The 24529-nt window shown below is 36.2% G+C and overlaps 3 protein-coding genes across 7 annotated transcripts; 1 reads left to right on the forward strand and 2 right to left on the reverse strand.

The window, feature by feature from the left end:
- Positions 1-424: 424 nt before the first annotated feature.
- Positions 425-9039, forward strand: LOC128868573 (coiled-coil-helix-coiled-coil-helix domain-containing protein 1). 3 transcript variants are annotated; one of them, XM_054110827.1, is made up of 3 exons: positions 427-554; positions 693-1122; positions 8914-9039. In XM_054110827.1, exon 2 carries the CDS (start codon positions 702-704, stop codon positions 1071-1073), a length of 372 nt encoding a protein of 123 aa, XP_053966802.1. In that variant the 5' UTR covers positions 427-554; positions 693-701; the 3' UTR covers positions 1074-1122; positions 8914-9039. The 3 variants fall into 3 exon arrangements, with proteins under 3 accessions (XP_053966803.1, XP_053966802.1, XP_053966801.1); XM_054110828.1 differs by lacking the exon at positions 8914-9039 and having other exon boundaries at positions 425-609; positions 693-1170; XM_054110826.1 differs by lacking the exon at positions 8914-9039 and having other exon boundaries at positions 693-1170.
- LOC128868571 (suppressor APC domain-containing protein 2) lies at positions 1175-5371 on the reverse strand. 3 transcript variants are annotated; one of them, XM_054110824.1, is made up of 3 exons: positions 5283-5371; positions 1766-2882; positions 1175-1699 (listed from the first exon to the last, which is right to left on the reverse strand). In XM_054110824.1, the coding sequence occupies exons 2-3, from the start codon at positions 2834-2836 to the stop codon at positions 1280-1282; spliced, it is 1491 nt and encodes a 496-aa protein (XP_053966799.1). In that variant the 5' UTR covers positions 2837-2882; positions 5283-5371; the 3' UTR covers positions 1175-1279. The 3 variants fall into 3 exon arrangements, with proteins under 3 accessions (XP_053966799.1, XP_053966796.1, XP_053966798.1); XM_054110821.1 differs by having other exon boundaries at positions 5215-5367; XM_054110823.1 differs by having other exon boundaries at positions 5043-5308.
- A 731-nt stretch (positions 9040-9770) lies between the features above and the next one.
- On the reverse strand, positions 9771-24529 carry LOC128868572 (uncharacterized). Its single transcript, XM_054110825.1, has 4 exons — positions 24290-24529; positions 12148-12431; positions 11752-12060; positions 9771-11686 (listed from the first exon to the last, which is right to left on the reverse strand). Exons 1-4 carry the CDS (start codon positions 24308-24310, stop codon positions 11062-11064), a joined length of 1239 nt encoding a protein of 412 aa, XP_053966800.1. The 5' UTR covers positions 24311-24529; the 3' UTR covers positions 9771-11061.

The following is a 24529-nucleotide window of genomic DNA, read 5'->3' on the forward strand; positions in this document are numbered from 1 at the left end:
TCCAATATATATTTACTTACTCTTTCCATATTTCAATTCATTGTTGACCTTTTCCAGCGTTACTTAAATTTCTAATTTATATAAATTGTAAACAGTCGATTTTCCTACTTGCAAAGTGCTCCCGCCGTAAAATTTTCGAGCAGAAACCTATCAGCTTCGCTTTAAAATGAAATGCTAGTTTGGTACCTTAATTTCGCCTGCTTTGCTAGAGTTTTCATTCGCGCGCCCCAAGAGCCGAGAGATTTTGATGTTTATTCGTAAACAAAACTTTCGTTTGCTCTTAGAATACTAAATGAACTCATTTGTCGCATCACGAAGAACGAGAGAAAAATTAGTGCTTACAGACCTAGAAAATTTTCGAAGTTACCGAACTGGGTCTGAAGATTCCTATTCATTCACTTCTCAATTTATTTGCTTCACTGTATTTTATGGGCATCAGCTGTTCAGCTGTTTTTTGTGGTTTGGCAGCAACGTTGTGTTCATGTAACCAAGAAGTTAAATTACTGTGTGTTTTTATACTGGCATAATAAATACTTGGTGGATACAGTAAATAGGTAAAATCATGGTTGGATTCCATTACGAGCGGTTCTTCCTCAACTATTCCATAAAGTATAGGAGTGTAGATAAAATTTCATTCGTGCATCGTTGTTTTTCAAATCTTACAAGTATTAAAATTTTATTTGGATTTTCAGATAATTAAAATGCGTGTGCCCTCTGCCATATTCGCCTATAAAAATCGTGATGCTCGTGCACCGCAGAAAGAACATGCAGTGCCGTTCCAAGAAATATTACCTCTTCGTTTAAAAAATAGAGTAAGCGGTAAAGCAGATTCTACGTCCGATGTGGCTTGCTTGCAGGAAATGGGAGTACTTTTCGCGTGCCTCAAAGATAATGAATTTGTAGAAAAGTATTGCAATAAGGAAATACAGCAATTCCAAAAATGTTATAAATTTTTTGCGGACTCAAAATTCGAAGCAAAGAAAACTGTGAACCAGGGTATAATAACACCAGGCAAAAACCTCAACTATAAACAGCTCAACAAGTACATGCGACGCTTTCCAAATCCACAGTAGTCCTTGCTACATGTCCATATCAATAATGAACAATAAATTATTTCAACAAGTAATTAAAAAACATTTCGCTTAATTGTAAACTGAACATGTGAACATATTTATACAGTTTTGTATTTATAAGTTTTCTTATTTATTCTAAGCACTTACTAAAGTCTTCAAAGAGCTTACTTAAAATTTTTTAACATTAGAAAACAACGTTCGCTTCATTAGAAAACGACGTCCGCTTCTCCAAGTCCCCCGGAAGATGAAGGTGATGATTGACCTAGAACGTTTACAAATCCTGGACTTCGTCCAACTCTTTGTCTCAACTCGTACAATTCCCTCATTAGTGATTGCTTTTCACGCTCCAGCAATGCTATCCGGTCGCTTTTTAAGTTTACCTCATTCGTAAGATTATGATTTTGTTGACGCAGGCGGTCTACTGGTTGAAGCAACCCACCACTATTGTTGCCGCTAACATTGCGCTGACTTAGCGCTTTACCGGGCGTTCTTATTGCAAGATTAAAATGTAAAGGGAATCCTCCACGCTCCCAGCAATCGGCAAGAGCAGCTAAATTTCGATTTACTTCATATACGCGGGCGCGTTGGAATTCTAGCCGTTCCTGTCGTACCTCCGACCATTGTTCCTACGATCAGATATAATTTAGACTCATTATTAAGACAGATGCTCGTATATACATGCTATTACTCACTACGTGACCCATCCGTCCCAAATATTTAATCTTCTCCTGAACATTAGCCATTTGCTGTAAGTACCACTCACGTGCTTTCTCTACTGCATCTAAGCCCGTCAACAGTACTTCACGCTCCTCTTCGAATTGTTTGAGACGTTTGAGCATATTGTAGTCAATACCATTCTGCAGTGTGTGCCGTCGCGGCTCTCGTCGTTTTGAGCTGCCCTTTTTAGGGTGCAGTGTGCCCACTGTTCCTGTGACGCTATCAGTGGCTGATGATGATCCACCATCTGCACAACCACGATATGGAAAGTGATTATACAAATATGCCGAGTTTCGTTTCTCTTTTGCGCCCATTTCGTTTAGTAATATGCCCATTTGCCAATTCTGCAATGCATGCCGAATCTCTGCCTTGTCCAAAGGCGTAGTTGGAGTAGTCGCGGTGCCGAGTTGATTAGCAGCTGAGGCGCGCGGAGGTTTCGGTGGTGGCGCTGGTGAATTGTATATGCCAACATCAGCACCATTCATTTCTACTTCCAGCTCCGAGTCTGGGCTTAACTGCGGCAAACTGAGGGCACGGTGAGCAGATACAATTTTATGTGGACGTACAGTGGCAGTTGTGGTGTTGCTAACTCCCCAAGTTGTGTTACCATGTACAGTACTGTCGATGTCTAAAAGTGGTGCAGATGGTGGTCGAGGAGGTTTTACTGGCGAGACGCCGGTATGAACAGCGACACTGTTTGCTCCTGCAGTTGCGCTGCCGACAGAAGCGTTTTGATTACGTAACAGACACAATTTCAAGCCGGCACAGAAACGGTCAAACGAAAGGAGACCACTTGCAGGCGTTACTTTTCGAAGTGAATCAATGACGCCATGTGGCAATCCTTTGCAGCCATCATCTTGCCATCCTTTTTCAATGTCCAAAAACCGTACGAACCCGGTGTGCTGGTCATCCAATATATCGAAAAGTGTTTTCATTGAAGCGACAAACTGTTTGGGCAATGCATCCATTGGACTACCAAAGGAAGAGCCGCAAACGTTGATGTTTGTTATATTTGAATTGAGCGTTTTATTAGTTGGCACGTTCATTATATTTGGTCCATTTTGTCGTAACTTAATAGGTACAAAACCAAATCTGTAATTAAGGAATCATATGGTAGTTAATATTATACATTTTGAAAATTAGAATTAAAATTAAATGAGATCTGGACTTATGCTGCCTGGGAGAGAAGAAATAATTCGAAACTCAGTAAAACGAACTAAGCTAGTATTTACTATTATGGACTAACTAGTCATAAAATTGAGTAGTATTATAGTATTTTGGAGCTTTTCGGCATAAAAATTGCACGACTGACAGTTTTTGGTTTGCTTAGAATTCTAATTCTTAGAACGCGGTAATGTTAATACTATAACGAAATAAATATGAATTAGTAGTTAGTGCTACTACGCTCGAATAAATCTATTTGAAATAACGTCTCTCGATCACATTGCCATGGTAGACGGTTCTACGTACCGGAATGACCCGGAATTATATTAGAGAATAAACTACTGTTCATTTATTTTAACCGATTCGAAAGGTGTTTCATATTCATAACATTTCGATTTTGGAGTTATTGTTAGGCTGCCAAGATGGCTGCAAAAAACTGAATATCCATGTAGTAAAAGTCCCATTTAATGTCACAATATTCAGATGACTGATAAGGGCGTGGTTCGATAAAACCGGCAGTGGATTGTACTTAAATGCCCCCAGTACGTTTCTCTGATTCTTCATTAAAGCTGTACATTTGCACAGAAGGTCTCGTGTTTTCATCCCTGCAATAGCTGGAGTAATCATTGTAATCTAAACATTTTTGGGGAATGCTGCAGAAGTAACAGCCCTTCGTCGGATGTAGACTCGCGTCGGACCGTTAAAGAACGGCAAGGAGCCTTCGGAATCACCTGGTTTTATATCCGGCCACAAACTGTTATCCCAGCTGCATTCCATAATCATTTATGGAGAAAGTTTATGTTGTATCAACGAAATCCATTTCTCGCTTGAGTTCATCAAGGTATTCTCTCTATGATAGTATACGCTATTCGAGGGTTGACACCAGTCAGTTTCAAAGCAGCTTTTGATGGCACAAAAATAAATGGTCCTAGGCTTCTTTATCTGAATTGGATACGCGCTAAACTTATACGACTATGAAAATTGAAGTCGAGCGATGCGACTTCTTCTTCTAAACAATGTTTGAAATGGAGCGATTCTCTAACGTCATTTTAAAGAAGATAATTTGGGTTTGGCGGCCGCCGTAGCCGAATGGGTTGGTGCGTGATTACCATTCGGAATTCACAGAGAGGTCGTTGGTTCGAATCTCGGTGAAAGCAAAATTAATAAAAACATTTTTCTAATAGCGGTCGCCCCTCGGCAGGCAATGGCAAACCTCCGAGTGTATTTCTGCCATGAAAAGGCTCCTCATAAAAATATCTGCCGTTCGGAGTCGGTTTGAAACTGTAGGTCCCTCCATTTGTGGAACAACATCAAGACGCACACCACAAATAGGAGGAGGAGCTCGGCCAAACACCTAACAGAAGTGTACGCGCCAATTATTTATTTATTTTTTTAATTTGGGTTACACAAGTAGATCTCACACTGTTAGGTCATGTAGGAATGGCAGGGTGTCGCAGAGGACGTTCAACCCTCTTAACTGGGTTTCTTTAACTAATTAAGGTTCTCTCAATTATTATATCAGATGAAATCGAAAAGATTTTAGCCTAGTAATATCGTTATATGTGTATATATGGTTAGTAAAGAAGCGTTACTTTGAGCTCGTGTTTGAGTCGCTAGGCATCGATATAGGAAATCTTGAGAACTTTCGCAGAGATAACTTATGAGTGGTTGTTGTTGTAACAGCATACACATTTGCATAACTTTTTGAGAATGCTGCTGAAATAACAGTACTTGACCGGATTTAAATCCGGGTCATTCCGGCAAAGTACACCCGACTGGTGTACCAGAGAAATATTAATTTTTAATTGTTTTCATTTAATTTTTTTTAACTGGATCATTTGCGGGGTCTCACTGGAAGCAGTATCTTATTTCACATTTTAGACGCAACTTTTATAGATAATGGTTTTTATTAAACAGTCACATTCCAAAAAGATGCAAATTCTTCAAAGAGTAATTTAAGAGCGAGTGTCAAATTAGATGCATCTAGCTATAGTATTCGCGGCCACTTGAACAATATTTGAGAAAAGTCAAAACGAGATGTGTGTTTTGAAATGAAAATAAAACGAAAGACCAAAGAAACGAACTTGCCTTGTCAAACCGCTTTTTTTGGTCACCGATTAAAAGCTATGTAACAAGTTGCGCGCTCATTACAACATAAATAATATTACCCGAATCCACGTGCATGCTTTTACAGGCATTTCATTTAAATCTCTAATTGATTACATTTAAAAAGTATTCTTTGTGGTTAGTTTTGCATTACACGTAAATTCCTGAGCTCGACAATATTTGCGGAATGCAATCCGTATGCGGCGAACAGCTAAAACTCACTATACACATGAACCGCCCAAACTTGTTAATGTTGATGTTTGTGCAGCCGCTAATGCTGCTGCTGCTGTTGCCATAAACAACCGACTCAGAGCATCGACTGATGGCGAGCAGTGTGTGATGCTTTGCTATGTATTGTACTTGTTGCTAAACTGCTTTGCCCGTAAAGACTGGTTATGGATTCGGTTCGTGCCATTGGTGCCCACAGCGACCGCTTAAAAGGTTCTTTAGCTTCCTAATCTATTTTTAAACAATTCTCTAGCTCGCCATGCAGAAGAAGTCAATAAAACAAATCACGACAAAAGCATGCAAAAAAAAAAAGAACGCAGACAGGAAAGGTAGACAACGGACTGCCGACGGTGCGTCACCGTAACACTATTGGCACGCAACGAATACGCGCGCGCCCAATGTAACAGCGCCGCTCTTAGCTGGCTGCATATGCTGGCTCACAGCATACGAGTAGTTTACATCTCGATGTGTGTGAGTGAGGGGTGATGGTTGGCTTGTTGCTTTGTTGGCTGCTGCATTCAATTGTGTATGACTATGTTTAGTTTGCGCTGTTGTTGTCGGTCGTTGTGGCTGCTGCAGCTACCTGTAACCGCATTCGATTCTGGTTTTTGCCCTCTTCCTAGTTGCAATCGCTGTTATGGTCGCAGTTCGTTTCCTTTTTGTAGCATTTGCTATGCTTTTTTTGTTGTTGTGCGTGTTTCTGCTCTTCATTTATTTCCATCATAATTCGTGTATCGTGCATTCTGCTGCGCATGTTTATGTTCATGGTTTTTGTCTCTTGCATATTTCGCGCTCAACTTGGCAGAAGCGACCTGGGAACCGTGTTGCGCAAAAATGCGATATTTACATGCAACCGAATGATAATTATCTCTCTGTAGCTTCCAGTTATTTGAAAATTATTAAATTAATCTACTTCACGGTTTCACGGCACAATAAGTTGAGTAAAATGCGATTACTTGTTGCTTTATTCGTAACAAGCATCAATTCATGTACAATTTTACACATACACTTATACGAGCATACATACAATAAAAACAATGCATGTTCATATGCAAATATGAGTAAATGTATTTGCTGAAATCATTAAATCTTTATTTTATAGACATCAGTTGCGTTTTATTTGCACTCATAGAAGGTGCATTCCAGGCGAAGCATTAAATTACCAACATATTATATCTTGAATCATCAGAAATAATATTCTATTGGCATTTAAACGATTTTATTAAAAAATCGGATCCATTGCGTGTTAAAATGAAGAATTTTTAATTCAATTTTAAATTATGAAATTTTTTTACTCAAGGAAAACTATATTTTTTTATTTCTTCACTCAATTATAATGACCGCTACTCGATTTTCATGTTTTCATAACATAAACAACCAAGACTGAATTATCCAGTAACTTGCCAGTAATTTAATTTCCGAGAATTCGCTTCCGAAAAGAAAAGAAAGGATATGAACGCAAAACCAGTAAGAATTTGCAAGTTTTACGAACAGCTGATTAAATTGTGGGCGGGAAAAATCACAAAAATTTTAAAAAAATTTCCGTCGAGCTATCTCGTATTAAATTAAAAGCAAAAAAAAAAATTAAGCAAATAAAAAAAAAATAAAAATAAAATAAAGCAAATAAAATTCAAAATACCGGTCACATGAATTGGCATCACACGATTTTAGTTTGTCCACAGTAATTTTCCATTTCATCATCGCTGTCAGATGAAGAACATTCCATTATCAAGGGTCTTTCAAAAGGCGCACTTAGAAGTTGTTTTAAAATAAAACATGTACAATTAAGCTTTAACTTTTTTTTTATTCAAAATGCAGTTCTTAACAATTATATGTGAAAAATGATATTATTTAAATGCCCACCATGAAGCACGTATAAAGGCTGTCATAAGAGAATTAAAATTTTTAAGGACTCGCTCACACATTATCGCATTGAGTTCAAAAATCTCGATCCGAAGTTGTAATTCAGGTTTGGAATAATTTTTGGCTTATTTATATAGAGTTTACTTTTCAAAAAATTTCAGTCTGGTCTGCCACTCTTTTTCTATCTTCGACAGAACCAGTTTCTTCAAATTTGTTCACCAACCTTTGAATTTTCGACTCATTCGGATGATTATTTCCACAAAAAGTCTTAAAGATCGACCATAAGATCGGCATAAAGAAAACTACTGTCTAGAAATTATTCGCTACTGAATAATGCATTAGACAACAGGGCAAGAAAACTTTCATCGTAGAGGCGGATTTTAGCATTCAATATGATAGCGATAAACTGCTACAAAAACAACAGCGAGGAAAAAAAAATAAGACAAGTATTTTGCGAGTTTGGCGATTTTCTGCTATCGAAAAAAAATTCATCAAAAAAGTTACATAAAATTTTGTGTAAAAAATGGAATTAAGTGCTCAAAAACACTTGAAATGTTGACAGGGGCATACGATGAGAGTACTCTGAGTCAAAAAAATATTTGCAAGTGGTGCAAGCTTTTCAGAGAAGGTCGAGAAGATGTGAATGACGACGCTCGCTCTGTACGCCCAGCACATCAACAACCGATGAAAATCTTGAGAAAGTGAAGAAAATTGTTATGGAGATTCGTCGAATCACAATTAGAGAAGTTGCTGAGGATGTCGGAATTTGGGTTGGCTCATGTTATGTGGCAGCGAAGTTCGTTCCAAATTGCTGAATTTTGACCAAAAACAATGTCGCATGAGCATCGCTCAGGAATTGTTGAATGACGCCAACGATGATCCAGATTTGCTTAAAAGGGTTATACTTGGTGAGGAATCATGAGTAAATGATTATGACATCGAACCCAAAGCTCAATCGTCCCTATGGAAAAATGGAAAAGTCCAGGAGAGCCCAGACCAAAAACAGCACGCCAAGTGCGATCAAATGTTACGGTTTTGCTCAGTGTTTTCTTCGATTAAGTGAAGTTATGCGCCGTTTGCGTGAAGCAATACGAAAAAACGCCGGGATTGTGGAAAAAAAATTCATGGCTTTGCATCATGATAATCCACCTGCTCACTCATCTATTTGGCCAAAAACAATACCATTATCATGCGTCAAAATAGTGCATATCATACCAAAAAGTGCATATCAGAACTGCTTCGAGGACTGCAAAAAATGCTGGCACAAGTGGCACAAGGGGGACTTTAAAACTAGAAATTGATGAATAAATAAATATTTTTTGAGAAAAATGAAAATTCAATGGGCTCTGAGCCTGAGTGTGATCCACACTAGACAACGGCCTCAACCTAATCAACCTATCCTGAGCGCTCCATTGGTCCTACAAATTTAATATTTTTCACATGCGTAAGAAATATTGGGTTAAAATATTCCACGAAAATATGTGCCATTGATTTTCTTGTAAAGTCTTGAGAACAATGTTAGTGGTAAATGTAAGAGTTCTTTCAAATAATTGAGATCAACTTCACACGAAATTGGAAAAACTCCAACACACTTCAAAAAATGTGTGACGTTTGACGAATATTCTGCAGCTCTTCCTCTTCCATAATTGCTGTACGTTATTATTATTTTTTTTTTTTTGGCTGCTGCACAGTGATGTATTTTAGTTTCTATATTATACATAAATGTTTATATTAACACAAAATTTGAAATGTTTCATTCCAGGGGCATATCATTGAGTATAACAAGATGACAGTTTAGCCTGGACCAGAGAAAATGCATGTTGTTCAGGGATATAAGACGAAAAAACTGTTGGCTCAAGTTGTGTTATGCTAACTAGAAATACTAAGGGGGCGGGGATACACAGGTAACATCTAGTTTTTTTCTACACAATTATATGCGATTTCATAAAGCCTTCAATAAAAAATGTAACCGTTTTTTATACATAATTCATTATTGTATTTTTTTATATGTGTACGTCTATGATTAATAAGTAAGTAGTTGAGGATACATTTATTTCATAGGTTATTTAACCAGTAAATTACATATGAGAAATACAGACTATACGCTGAAGTAAAAAGTTCTCAAGGCTGTTTTGCTTTATTTCGACGATGAAACTGATATATTAATATTTGGGGAAAAGAAATCCATTGTTTTCTCGGTAGATTGCTGCAGTGGTTGATATATCGCAAAGTATCTATCAAACAATTTAAAGTTTATGTTCATTGTCAAGGTGACATTTTACACTAAGTTTTTGTTTGCTCCATTCAGTTGTGAGTTACAGGGTGTTACCAATGGATGTCAAGAAAGAGGAAATTCGGTACATTTTACAGTTTTCCTTTGATAAAGGCGAAAATGCAATCAATTCCATTCAGGCATTTTTGATGTTAAAAAAAATGTTGACAAAATCACAAGCATGAATTTGACCTGTATGTTAGTAGTCGTAGCTTCGCCCAGGAGCTATAGATCGATCAGAAAATGGTTTTAAATCATTTAAATAAATCACCAAACCACTATAGCTCAACGACTTATTGTGCAATTTTGAAAATTTGTTTCTTTCTTATTTATTTTTAATAATTTGTCTATGAAAATATAGTGCATTTTTGTACAAAAGCCATATAAGTAAATGCAAGCTTCGAAATTCGTGCAAATTAAAAAAAATTTAAGAAACTTTTACCAAAATTTCATACTTTTAATGAGAATTTTTAGAAAAATGTGTCTTACAGTTAGTAAATATTTGGTATGTAGTTTTTTAGAAAACTAAATTTTGGTATAATAAAGTGTAAGTTTGAAGGAGCTGTTGATTTTTGACATTTTTTTGCTGACGGCGTTGGATGTTTTCTTGTATAAAGTTTTCGAGCATTCGTTATTTATTTGCTATAAAAAAATCAGCGCACTGAAGTTATAATTATTTTTACACAAATGATTCCAAACGATTTCCTTACTAATGTTCACTTTCTGGTCAATAGGATAGGTGCCCATATGTCGGTTCGACTCGAAAATCTCGATTTTATATATTAACATATTTGAAGATTGGATCCACCAGAACGGAATCGTTGGATACGGCGCTATGCTGTTGTATTCGATACTATTTTGGTACCATAAGAAGCACAAGTTTTTGAAATTGGCTACTCCGTCTTTCATCTTGATCGTAGTAGCGCTGAAGAGTGTATCGAATGTTGTCTTTTTTATCACTGCAACACACAATTAGATGTGTCAAGCACGAAACTATCGAAGGGCTTTTTCTGAAGCGTAATATCACATTGAGATCGCCATATAGTACAAATATGAACCGATGCAATTTATTGTATAGAGAGATGTGGCTCACTAAAGACTTCTAGCCGAAACATACAGAACTGTTTACTTCGCCTAATATTTGGGAAACGCACTACATGCGATACATGTGTACTTACATCGTAAATAATAAAAATTGATAAAATTAAATGCATATCCAGTGGAGTAGCACATTTCTCCAGCACTAGCTTATACAGATTTATATAAGAGCTTAAATTAACTTGTTAGTAGCTGCGAAGTTAGAACTCTGAAAACTCCTTATTTCTAAAAATAAATTTAAATTTTCAGTACCCGCACTTATGTAGATGGAATTTTAGAATGGAAACTTCACTTAACGCTTTCGCTTTTAATAGATTAAACTAACTGGTAAATGCAGAGCATTATCTTATATGTACGTGTATATGTAAATATACGTATTTATGTATAATTGCAAGATTAACAGGCAGGAAAGTTGACATAAGTATAGTTTGAGATTTCTTTTTTGTGATTTCTCTCCTCTTCAAAATACGAGTAAAGCTCCCAAAGTGATCTCTTACTCGTATGTTTGTCGGAATGGATGAATGACCTTTACTCGCTGATTTACAAATCCGCCACAGACTTTCTTCGCACATACTTGGCAAAGTAGTCCGGACGCCAGCATTTGCATGAACCTGGAATCAAAAACCAATCATAGTAGAGACGCACTTGGAAGCAACCGATCTCATCGTGCCCATCACAGTGCTGATTAAACTCAGGTGCATTAGCGCCATTATTATGGTTTGTGGCATCAGAGGCTGTGGCTACGCCAGCACGTTTCTGCAGATATTGCTGATATGCCTGGAAGTCTTGTACGGATGGTGTTTGCGTGGTTGTGGACGTAGTCGGCACGGCTTCCTCTGCATTTGGGTAGAAAATTTCAGCGACCAACAGACTAACCCAACGCGGTGAGGACAAACATCCGCCATCTAAGTAATGACAACGCGCTTGTATGCAACGGGTCACTTCGACAGTCTGTGTGAAATAACCTTCGTACGGTATTTGCACCACATATCGCCAGAAGCCCTGATAATTTTTCGCAAACACAGGTGTGGCGTACTCAACTTTGGCGGGACACGGCGTGGGTGGACCCTCATAACGTATGGGTCCGATTTCTTCGCGCCGTTCTGCGGTAGCTTGCGGTGTGGTCGAAGTATCGCCCTGTATGGCGCGATACAAAGTGCAGAAACTGTAACAAAAATTTTAAAATATAGTGATGATTCAAAACACAAACCAGAAATAAGAATAACTTACACTCCACCACCATCGCAGAACTTGCGTGGTTTTCGCTCCTCGGCCGCACGGCTATTTGCGCGCTGTTCTTCATCTAAAGCCGGATCGAAATAGCTAAATTCATGCCCCTCATTTCGAGGCTGGCTATGTGGCTGTGGTGGCGTGGACCGTTTTGCACGTGCATTGTAGTGACGATCGATATTGTTGTTCTCCACCTGCTCGACTGGTTCGTCGCGGATAATTTGGGTCACCTTGGGTAATGTGTCATCGGCTTTAAGCACTGGCAGGGTTTTGGATAAAAACTTCAGCGTTTGATTGCGTATTAGTTCACTGTGGAGAAAAACGGATAAAGAGCGTATGTTTTCCAATTAGTCTCTTACTATAAGCTGTTTGTGTCATTAGTTTATAAGTATTTACAATGGATATGGCTCCCCAAGCACATTTTGTCTCATTGGATTTTGAGGAATTTGCCCCTTGTTTAGGTCCCCACAAATGTTGTTCACCGACACAGCGGCCTTCTTATTGCCACCTACATTTTTGCAATCGGCACTGACGTGCGTATAGGGGGGTGGACGCACTTTTGGTGGCACGGCATTTGGCGATTCTACGAAAGCATAATAACCCTCGGGCGGCTCCTCACTATAATCATTTTGTGTCTGTGCTGAGGTGTCAACGGCGAGCAGCGTGAGACATAGAAATTTCTGCAGAGTAAATAAATATATATATATTTTTTTAATGAATTAATGCATTTATGTTAAATTGAAGTATGTATGTAATTGTATATTTACACGCGGATGTTTGCAAAATTAAAAGTAATAAATAGCTGTAGTCAAACAAAATGGCTTAACTAAACTGAGGTTCTCGAGCTTAACCGCTTTACGAGCCTTGAGTTTCTATCGAGGGTGTTTGTGCTGAATACTTTTTTATAGGCGACTAGAAAACTACAAAATAGTAATGTGCTTCAAGATGTTTCAATATTTTGGTATGATTCTGTTAAGAAAATTTAAACATTTCCTCATTCGAACATCGGTGAAATCGATCAGGCTCTTTCTGTTAGCGAAGATTTCGCCGGAAGACTGGATAGAAACTGCGTCACTGTTGGCAGTTATAATTTTGAAGTAATAAAAGACTTCGTTTATTTGGGAACCAATAAGAGCACCGATGATAATGTCGGTATTAAAATACAACGTTAAACTTTTCTTACCAAAAGTGCTACTCTGGGTTAGTCGGCAAGTGAGTAGTAAAGTCCTTTCTCGCCGAACAAAACTCATACTTTATAAGACCCTAATGAGGCAGTCCTTGTGGTATTCGAGAGAAGGTAAGCATGTAAGCCTCGTTTGCGTATTAGAGATCACTTGGTAGAAACAACTAGCGTGCTGTGTTAAACTCAACAAAAATCGCTTAAGTGGTTATCGCGCCAATAAAGAAGCAGAATAAAAGGGCAGTGGGCTTGCAAGTGCATATATTAAGATAAATTAGGTGAGTACAGAGGAATATTAATAAGTCGAGGAAATATTCCTCAGCCCTATCGCTGCGTGTTCTTAAATATGCAGATCTTTCGGAGAATTTCATTAGTATCTCTACCAAGTTTGCGCCCAAGCTGTACAGATTCGCAAAGAAGTATTTCCACAGACATTTTAGGTGCATTGTTCGAGGAGTTTAACAAACTCTACCTCTATTTCTGGTCTACAACTCCTACAGAAATCGTTATGCGGGGCGCAAGTGTTGGCAAAATGATACTCTGCAAGTATGAAGATCAATTTATATTTTGTAGCTGCACTAGTTTTCAGCTTAACTTGTGAAATAGGAAAGCCCGAAGAGACTTGGTTCCCCAACTCCTGCTTCCCACCGTTTCCTAGTAAGCACTCATCTATAAGTACTTCATCATTTATTGCACCATCATTCATCATTTTACTAATAAGTCCAGGGATCCCATATAAGAGATTACAGAGATCTTCGATATTCCTGAACATATTTCATTTGGATCAGTAAACATAAATGCCTTGGCCGCAGCGTGACTGCCGGTAGCGGTCTGGAAGTGTAAAAACCTCCATCTGCTAACATTAAAATCTCGACATCCCATAGAACGATATCACATTCTCACTCGCATTTATAGTAGAAACGAATCTTAAATTTGTAGTTGAAGACGGAGTTGTCATTTAAAAGTCGCAGTTTTTATGCTGTAAGTTTGAAAGCTTCTTTCAATTAAAGTTGCTGGTAAAATATTTTACATTTTGCTGCAATGCCCATTTTTGAACCGTTTGTGAATATTTTGATCTCGTCATCCCTTGGAAAGATAACAGATTCCGATACACCTCCGTTTGGGAAAGTGAACCTCGCTGGAAGAAGTTCCTCTCACCTTAAAACGAATACAGAATCTACCTTTTTTATACGAGAAAGCCAAACGTTGGTACAGTTACTTAGAACTTGATCCGTCACTTCCAATAAGAGAACTGTGGCGCAACTTAAAAAAATTTAAAATTCATAGCAAGGAAAGTGCCGACTGTGAGATTGACCTGGATGAACTTAATGACTACTTTATGTTGGTACGAAAACAAATTGTGCTCCTATTTTAAGAGATTCCTCATCTTGTGCTTCTCTAAAAGAACAGTTTCAATTTAAGACAGTTAGTGAGGTAGATGTCCTGAAAGCTTATCCAAAATAAAGACTAATGCTGTAGGAGATGATGGCATCTCGCTAAAATTTGTCGGTTTGGTCATTTATATAATAGGCCCCCTTACCAATATAATAAACCATTGCTTGACTAGTTCATGTTTCTCAGCAGCATGGAAAAGGCTATAGTTGCTGTTTATGCTGGTGACTATAGACCTATCAGCATACTGCCCGTATTTTCCAGCTTGATGGCCACGCAAATTTCATCTTTTGTACAGGACAATCGTCTACTCTCTCCACTGCAATCTGTCTTCAAACAAAGTCACAGTTGCTCGCCAGGTTAAAATACTGGACGATATTAGAATTAGTTGATGATATACAATTGTACTTGTTTCAAAATAAACAGTGATTTGTCTGCTATTTCTGTTTGGGCTAATGATAGTTCTTTATGTTTGAACGCGTCAAAGTTATATTTCTTACCTATATGTAATAGTGTGGTGTATGTTGACAATATCCCTAAATTGTGGATAGATACTAGTTCCCTTACCTTTACGGATAAGGTAAAAAATGTGGGGTTCTTAACACAAAACTTGCTTGTGCTGACCACATAACTAGGGTTGGGGGAATGCATTTTATTGCAGCTTCTGGTGTATCACGAGATAGTGTCTTTAGCCCTCTTTTATTTGCTCTACTCATAAATAAAATTAGTAGCTTCTTAAAAATTTTTACTCCATGCGGATGATATTAAGCTGTTCATGGAATTACTTGTATATCCGACACTTATTTTGTAACAGATTCCCATCTAACAATTCTGGGTAGATATGCGAAAGATTTAAAGAATCTCTATACTAGGAAAATATCCCATACGTCAAAACTTAGTATGGAATCCAATTTATAATTCGCATGTTAGTAGGATGCAAAGGGAGTACAACAAAAATTTGCTGGTGTTACTCTTCAGTTTTTAACCTGCTTAGAGTGGTCGTTGTAAGCTTATAAATTTAAAATTGCTTGAAAAAAGAATGACTGTCCAATCACTTACGTTTTTTATTATTTTCTTTGTGACGGTATAGACCCCCTCGAACTACTTAAACAGATGTGATTCAATGTTTCAAACAGAGTCTTATGCTTTCGACATCCATTTTATCTGCATTGAATGAAAGCCTACTTTTGTTTTGCTCCTGCACCGATGTTTAGCACTCTTACTGAGTTCAACAAAATCTCAAAAAATACTAATAATGAGTATGCGGCTCAATGATCACTATTTAAATTTAATATTGAAATATTTTATATACTTTTAGATTAATTTAATCTCTCTAGTCTGTAAGATTGTTAAGGTCATAGACCATAGAGTAAATGAAATTAAATGATGTATGCATAGGAAAAGCGTCTATTGAGTGTATGGAAATGAATAAAAAAATATTCATTGACTAGTTTATACTGTAAAATATGGTCATATACTCCTACTCTCTGCATGGCTGGCCAATGGTTATGTCTAATATACTATAATATTTAAAGCTTCATAAGCTTTATGTCTCCGATGGTAAAAGTGAATAATTTTTGGATTACTACTTGGCGATATCTCAACAGCGCTTTACTAGCAGAAGCATTTGATTCAAACTAAATATACAGCTTTGTGTATGTATGTACTTCACATATGTATGTATGTGTATTAGAAATTAATAAAGGAAAATAATTGCCAGTAGTTAAATATAGTGAAAGCATAATAAAGTCATCAAGCCAATTGTAGCAATAAATATACAATATACAACAAGCTAAGGAATGGAAGAAATTTTCTTTTCCTAATTGTAGGTGTGGTGGATGTTTGTTACTGTGTATACATTTTGCTGATCCAAATATATCAAAGCGTTCGAAGAAAGTGAGGTAAGTAAATAAGGGAATACGCTTGCCTTAAGTGATGATTAGATGCTATCTTTCTATTAAGAAGTAGCATAAGCCCGCGTCTTCGCATGCCTATAAAGTGAAATACATAGGCAACTTTTAATTTTTGAAAGGAAAAGGTATGGTTATTGAGGTATACAATATTCCTAGTTTTTTTTTATGAGCAGCAGTATAAATCATTAAAGCTACTTACTCGGAAACAACCAACGTAGAAGAATAAATCACTACGCAAGTCAACGCTGTTTTTATTTGTATATCCTTGTGCCCTATTAATTATTATTTGAAAACTCGAAATAATCGGAGCTTCAAATCACTTGAATTTGTATGCATACTTTCTGGCATAATTGGAGTTTGGATAATTCTCATTTGCCGCAACCAATTAAAATAGTTGCTTCAATAATACACCAACCTGTGCTATTTTACAGCTTAGGAAGTTTTAAATTCCTTAAAAATATTATAGGAGGACCAATTTTGAATGTAATTTGGTGTACCGGTAATCCTGAAGTCTTTAGGCCATTTAAAATTCGTCTGTATAAAAAATTAATTCGTCTTGTTCAACAGCCGAATCTATTTGAGTATGCGCCAAATCAAGGATTATATAGTTTATTTTGACTAAATGCTTATTTTTCGGCGTTAATACTCTTAGATCGCTCATTTACTTCAATATTGTCAAAAAAAAAAATTGTTTTCTTCAAATTTTTCAATTTATTTGGCCTCCCTAAGTTAATATGTTTTTATCTAATGAGGAACTGTTAATATGTAGATATCGCCATAAATTTTGTACACGTGGATTTCGTCTAATGATGCTTAAGAAGTAGATATATAGTATGTACATATTCCATACAATACATTTTGAATTGCAGCGTATGTTATGTAAGGGCAACACCATTCAAAACACTTTTTAATAATATAAAATATTCTCAAAGATAATTTGCGAGATACCCACACCCTTGTGCTTATTCATATGCACCATCTTTTGAGATTTTCCCCTTAAGAGTTAGATGGCAACGCCATACACAAATATTTTTAATTAAAGAACACATTTCGTTTGATATCTAATTATTATTAATTTTTTGTTATTAATTTAAATTACTCTTTAAAATTAGATGGCAACATATTTTAAAAATATTATTACATTAAAGTTATTTCTATCTTTACATTGATGTATATATTATATTTTGTTAAAATTTCTATAGTTTTTCATTCAATTTATTAATTTATAGAAAACTGGTGGCAACACCAGCTGAAACTATTTTTTCATCAAAGCTTGTTTAAACAACTTTCATCTGATATCCATATTTTAGTATTGAAATGAAATTTTCCAAAAGTTGATATATTTGCAATTAAAATCATGTGGAAAAACCAGTTAAAAATATTTTTTACCTAGGCTTGTTTAAAAACCTTAATATTCAAGTGAAATTTGCGATAATTTGGTTTTTAATTTTTTCATTCAAATTCAGAAGGCAACATTGCTTTGAAATTGAATTGGAGTTTTAATTTTTGTCTTCATACTATTGCTGGATTGTTTAGGAATGTTAAAATAAGTGTTGCACACTACTTATACTATTGTGGTAAGAGTAAAAACCGTTATTTCGTATATGATGATGCAGTTGTACATAAATACATGTGTATACATGAATTTTTACTTCCAATTCCACTTTAGGCGGCTTACATTTGAGAAGAACAAACAAAAAAGTCAGGTTTAAAGTACAACAACAACAGCGGCAATAGCAAAAAGAAACAGCATAACAATAATAATGAAAGTGTTTGAAGTTATCTAAAGAGTTCAGTTTTCGTTAAGTGCTGAAGTGCTACTACTTTGCGGTTGAAGTTGTTGTTGCTGTCTATTTACGAAAAAAACACACTAACTTTCGCCAAAAATGAATTGTTGGCGGTTTATTTTATGAGATAAATGACATTTATAGTTTATTACGTGTGCGCGTATGTATGTATTTAAGTTTATTTAACACTAACTGTTGCCTAGTTGCTAATATCGAAGACTGTGTACTTTTGTTGTTGCTTGTTGTTGCCAATTACGGTGTTGACTATTTTGCCAAAGCGAACATCATACCAAATTTATATGCTAAAATACTAACAACTCTTTTCAAAGCAATTAATTTTCTTATTTGAATTTTGTTTTTGACGTTTTTCGGCGAATAGACATACCAAAAGCTTATTCATTAATAAGTTTGTACGTTCATTATCATTTTTAGGAAATTTAAGTCTTTGTTTCATTATTTATTTTACTTTTATTCTCTTTTATTACTATTTTTATTAATAATACCTTTTTTCATTAAAAAAATATATTACTAACACAATTTTAGCCTTTTTTTAGAAGTTTTTACTTTCACATACCCGCGTCGGTTTTCTTATAGGGGCATACAAATTTTGTAATTAAAAACAAATGCACCCTTAAATTTTTGTATAATTTCGAAGATTATTAAGTTCGGTTATTATTAAGTTCGTAGGCGAAATTCCAAGTGAATGGTGGGGGCAACTTTAGGTCGTTCACCCGTCAGTCGGTTGAAATATGTACAATGGTGAATAAATTCGAGTCATCTTATTTATTATTCTATGGTTCCTTGTCAAAATCGCAACAGGTTGAAATACTGAAAATATTTAGGCTCTAATTCAAAATAAGCAAAATCAGTCGATTCCACGTTATTCATAGGAATTGGAAATTGATCAGCTGAAAGCTTGTTTCCTTGCGGGGATCATGCAAAATCAAGAAGTTAAGCCGTTTGATAATTTGATGTGCTGTAATTTCAGTAATTTCGAGTCTCAGTGAAACACCAAAATTAAGAAAAAGTTTTTTCTAATAGCGGTCGCCCTTGAAAAAAGCTCCTCATAAAAATATCTGCCGTTCGGAGTCGGCTTGAAACTGTAGGTACCTCCATTTGTGGAATAACATAAAGACGCACGCCTCAAATAGGAGGAGGAGCTCGGCCAAACACCCAAAAGCGCCATTTATATATATACATACGAGTATATATATAATTTCTATTATGGGATAATTTGATGTGCTGTATTTCAAACTTATAAGTGCTTCCGTGACTTCATTTTAATCATAGAAAAATTCGGGATTTTCCGTCGGAGATGTAGTTGGATCATACTTTGTCATTGGTGAAAATAATCATCATATTACGGCCAATGGAGTTTGCTATGGTGCCAGGTTAGAATACTATTTTTGTCTAGAATTGGATTTAATTGACATCGGTAATATAACCTCCCAAAAAATGGTGGCATATATATCACAGTTGATCAAAAATTTCATTTATTGAATATCTATTAAATATATGCTTGGAGGATCACTTCGCTCATGCCAGTAGCGTTAAGCCATTTTCTTATGCCATTGGAAATTATTATAAAATTAAAATGTTATCACATTTACGTTTTTACAGAATTCACCCAGTACAAAAGCTTGCAGTTCTTAACCGGTTTATTAAATAAAGAAACTGTAAGCGCTTATTAGAATGAGGCTCATATCTATGACTACGGGAGCTTCCCATTCAAGCCCAATGCGCGTTAGCTAGGATTCCGAGCCACTTAGTTTATATTTTGATTCATTTAATTATCTGCCCCAATCTCTACAATTCTCAGCAAGGTTATGAACCGAATCCTTGATTTGGTGTGTTTCAACTTGATGGCAACCATGAGTGTACTTAAGATAAATGAAGCGGGTCGCTGGAAGCAAAAAAATTATGGTCATGCCAACTTATTGCGATAAACTCAGTACACCTCGGAGAGAACTGATTACATTGAGCCGACGGTAATATTCAACAGGAATTTGCCACTCTCTTTCTATCTCAAGATGAATGGAGTTAAGGATTCTTAGTAAAAAACTTCGACACTACAGATGGCTTTAAAATGGATTGTGGTGTTGGAGCAGGTATATATTCTTTTAGAATCGAAAAATATGGACGTTTTTCTAATGCCTGCAATGTGTTCAAATACAGGCAATTGGGAAAGGTTGTAGGTTACTAATCGCAGACTTCTCTTTTAAGTGCAATAGCGTTATTCTTTCGGGTAGCCACGTTGCAATCCAGGCACTGGACTCGACTACAACAACTTCTAAACTAGTGGAACAAAGTAGGAATAGCTTTACCACCTTGAGTGAACACCATAACGTTACCTTAATCCGGGTCCCGGGACATCGAAACATTGAAAGTAACGAAAAAACAGATGAACTGGCAAGAGAAGAATCTGTCATAAATAACGTGCAATTTCCCGAAAGTACCTCCGAATCGCGGATTGTAGATGGAGAGACCAGACGACATGCAAAGTCAGCAGAACGTTATGGCCCACGTCAACATTAATAAACATGAAAAGACGGGACGCCTGAAGACTCACGGCTGTCATAACTGGCTTTTGGCCTGTCGGGGAATAAACAGCAAAAGTAGGCATCCCTTACAACACTATAACTGTTGTAAACAACCAAAGAAAAAGGAATCGATTTCCGCTGGACAGACCACTGTGCGAGAGTCTCGAGCAACTGTCTGGCTAAGATGTGAACATCCTATTAAGGTTCTTGAACCGTACAGACTGGATATAGTCATGCTTTAAATAGCCGTTGTTGTTGTTGTTATAGCAGTATACTTTGCCCTCAGTGTAGTGTAAATCACCGGTCGTCTTCGTCTAGCGCATCTAACGATAGGCCTAGGAAAAGGTGGTTAGTGTCATGCGAGGTGCCTTCACATGCTGGACATATATTTAGTAAGTCGGGGTCATAACCTGCTACAGTATCCATTCCCATGGCAGTCTATTTTACGGAATTTACCGGAACTACTCGTGTTTTTCCCGACCAAGGGCTGCCACCCCAGGAAACTAGCCCTGTCTATTGTACCGTAAATAAAAGTTGGTAGTGAGGATGTGGATTCTGGATGAATCACTACTTCAACCAGCCAACCAACAATTATACGGAGTTGGTAATTTGGGTGACCATCTCTAGTTTCAATCAACTCCCAGTCAGTAGGCTAGCTACCCAAATCAAAATTAGGAGATTAAAATGTTACAGTGCAACATATTATAGATGAAACGATGCAGAATACGTTTGACTGAATGTATAGTCCTCAATGAACTATATAAACAGCACGAAATACCTTATACCTTACTTGTTTTGCTATAGCTCCCTGTGACCTGTGCGGAACACAATTTTTAGTATGGAACACTTCTTCAGAATCAATTTACGTATGAAAGTGTCTGCTGATATGTATGAGCATATCAGTATTTTCTGTAAACCAAAAGCCACCGGCTTTAGTGTGACTAACTGTGCTCAAATATACGGGTATGAATAAAAACTCTTTAAAATGGAAAGGGGAAGATCTACATAAACATTGCATGAGTCCCACTAACTATCTCAATTCTATGCTAAATTGTACATAAGTGTACTATAAAAGATGGCAATACTAAAAATACCAAAAAATGTTGAGTTTTTAAGCTCGTCATTAGAGCGTTCTGTTCTTATTTGGCCAACCAAGTATAATGAAATCTTATTTATCAATCGAAAAAATGCATTCATTAATGGTTAAGTATTTGGTGGAACTACTGCTAAAATTTATAGCATGCTTCTTGATGCTGTTCTACAAATGGATAGATCATACTTTTACGGTATATGAGAAACTTTTTCATTACAGAAATGCTCTCGGATGTATACCAATGCCTGTTGAAGGTAAGCGCTTTGAGAAAATTCTCTTCATTTTAATAGTAGACATCTAACGCAGGGCCAACCAAATGGTAGTCGCTCTCAAGTCCACTCGGCCATAGAGTTAACTTATAATAGAAGTATTTATATACAGAAATGTATGTAACGAGAAACACTTGTTATCAATGCTAAGCCTCGGTCGCATGCTCTAAAAAGAAAAGTACAAAATGAGATCCCAAAAATGAAGAAATTTTTATTTTCACTTCCGCTTTTTCTACGAATGCATTGTATTCAATGTATTTTTTGTTTTTCAGAAGTTAAAAGTGAAATGAAAATTGAGTCTGTAGTATCTCAATGACTTCCACTTAACAGCCTACTCTTAAGTCTTTACACTCTACATACACAGTAGCTGCAGTCAAAGAATGCCGCGATTTCTTTGACCTTTCAAGTGCATACCCAAGCGTCTGATTACTTTTGATTTCTTGCTTTCTACCCACTATAGTCTTACAGGCACTCATACATATGTATCTTAACATTTGAGAATGTGCTGTTACTTCTGATTTCTTCATTTCATTTCCTTAACATATTTATTTTTTTTTAATGATGAGAGCATTTTTGGAATTTAAAATTTATGATAACTCATTAAATGGGTGTGCTGTAGTCATTATTTGTGTCACTTTGGCAGCAGAACGAATGGATGAGCAACGAACTGAACCGAAGTGGAAAAGGGGAACCTATAGCGGCATTAACCGTGTTGTGTCGCTCTCGGTTTGCATACCAAAACAATTAAATTAGGTCAGACGTCAGCATTGAGTTTGTACGGTTGTAAACTCTCCACTGATCGGCTCCTTCGTACACTTCAGTTGTTATTGCGTTGGCATTTGATAAATGCCGAAATGCTCAACTGCTTACTCGCCTGCTCCGGACATGGAAATGTAAATGTTACAAAAGCTCATTTCAAATGCACTATCGGATTAAGTAGATGTAATACAAATAACTTAAGCGAAAAAATATAGAGATAAATGGCTTCGTCATGAAAGAAAGTTTCAAAACGAAATTGACCAGGTGAACGAGTTTCTATTAGAGAACCAATTCAGAGGGTTGAGTGACTTAAAAATTGCGTTAAAGTTAATATTTTGTGTTGCTACCTTCACATTTATAAGCTATGCATTCACATACATGTATAAAATATACAAATAACATCTTTACACTTGCCAAAATTCCCATAAATAATGCCTGCCATTGTTTATTTCATAATTAATTTGTTTACCTTTTCTTGCTGTATGTGAAGCGAATGGCTATCAAAGTGTCAGCAAGAATATGGTGAAAAAAGGTTAGAGATACGCAAAAGAAAGCAACGGAATATCGTGACCGACTTTTTAGTAATAGCGTTAAAAAAAGACGTGGCGCTCATACAAATCCTACAAATTCATAGAAATTCATACAGATATGTATGTATATTAATAGTACATATACATATACATAGATATTGTATGTGTAACATTTCCAGCTCATTCATGCATATATACATACATGAGTACTTGCATGTTTATTTAATCACTTGTATTAGTATTTTGCTTATAAAGTGAGCGGTTGTGTCATTCATAGCAGCACAGCGAAGATGAGTTGGATATCCAACAATTCACACATCGTTCTAAATACGTGCATAAGTATGTTATTAAGTAACGGGAAAACTTGCTCGTATTTTGCTGTTTGTATTCTAATTAAAGAATAATGAATGCTCACACGCTTCCCTGTATCTCCTCTATGCCATCCAAAACTTAAGGCTATACATCATTTTGAATACTAAGACACATTAAATATTCGCAAGTTGCCGCTAAGGTTAGCGGCAGTAGCAATAAACTATTCTACTTCAATTTCTCTCCTACTTTTTGTTGCTGCGATTAAAAAGAAAAACCGTTCACTCAGCTGTGAAAATTTAAATAAAAAGCAAACAAATGCATAACTAACAATGTAGCAAGTGCTGATGATAACCGCTACGTACGTATATACAAATTTTCTTATAATTAAAAAATTCCTATTCCAACAGTGGCTACAACCAGTGGAACGACTTAGAACGAAAGAGTTGAACAACGAACTCGAACTAACAAATGCTTGTCTTGTAAAATGCTGGAAGAAGAAAGAGTACAACATTTGCAATTGCTTTGCATATTTTTTGCGTTGTTGTTGTAGTAAAATACTGAAAACAGCGAAAATAAGATGGTTAGAATAATCTAGAGCATGCTGAAGAAATGCAGGATTTACATACGCCACTAAATATAAATTTCCATTCAATTACGCTCACATATACGTGCACATAAATAGTTTGGAAATTAAATTTATTCAAGTATTAAAAAACTGCTATTTCATTCATATATACATGATACAATGTATGTTTTAACCTACCAAAAATAATCGATTATCCATCACACTAAAAAATTCCAAGCCCAAATCGAGCAATACCTCTGCACTTCGAAACTTTTTCCAACTTTTTTATATTATTTCTTGTTTGTTTGTTTCTTAAAATTTTCAGTTGCACTTTTTATACTTGTATTAAAATTATTATATTTATGCTTGCTAAAATTGACACTTTTTTTTTGATATTCGAAAGCACTTCAATGCTTGTAATTTTTCTTTATTTCTCAA

Source organism: Anastrepha ludens, chromosome 6 (assembly GCF_028408465.1).
Source record: "Anastrepha ludens isolate Willacy chromosome 6, idAnaLude1.1, whole genome shotgun sequence".
NCBI lineage: Eukaryota > Metazoa > Arthropoda > Insecta > Diptera > Tephritidae > Anastrepha > Anastrepha ludens.

Coding starts and splice junctions, on each gene's coding strand:
- LOC128868573 (XM_054110828.1), top strand. CDS start 702: ATGCGTGTGCCCTCTGCCATATTCGCCTATAAAAATCGTGATGCTCGT.
- LOC128868571 (XM_054110821.1), bottom strand. CDS start 5,291: ATGTGTATAGTGAGTTTTAGCTGTTCGCCGCATACGGATTGCATTCCG. Junction 2,883..5,214: donor TCGAGCTCAGGAATTTACGT/GTAATGCAAAAC, acceptor CCTTAATTACAG/ATTTGGTTTTGTACCTATTA. Junction 1,700..1,765: donor TGGGACGGATGGGTCACGTA/GTGAGTAATAGC, acceptor ATCTGATCGTAG/GAACAATGGTCGGAGGTACG.
- LOC128868572 (XM_054110825.1), bottom strand. CDS start 24,310: ATGGATAATCGATTATTTTTG. Junction 12,432..24,289: donor TGGATAATCGATTATTTTTG/GTAGGTTAAAAC, acceptor TTTACTCTGCAG/AAATTTCTATGTCTCACGCT. Junction 11,687..11,751: donor TTCTGCGATGGTGGTGGAGT/GTAAGTTATTCT, acceptor TTTTTGTTACAG/TTTCTGCACTTTGTATCGCG.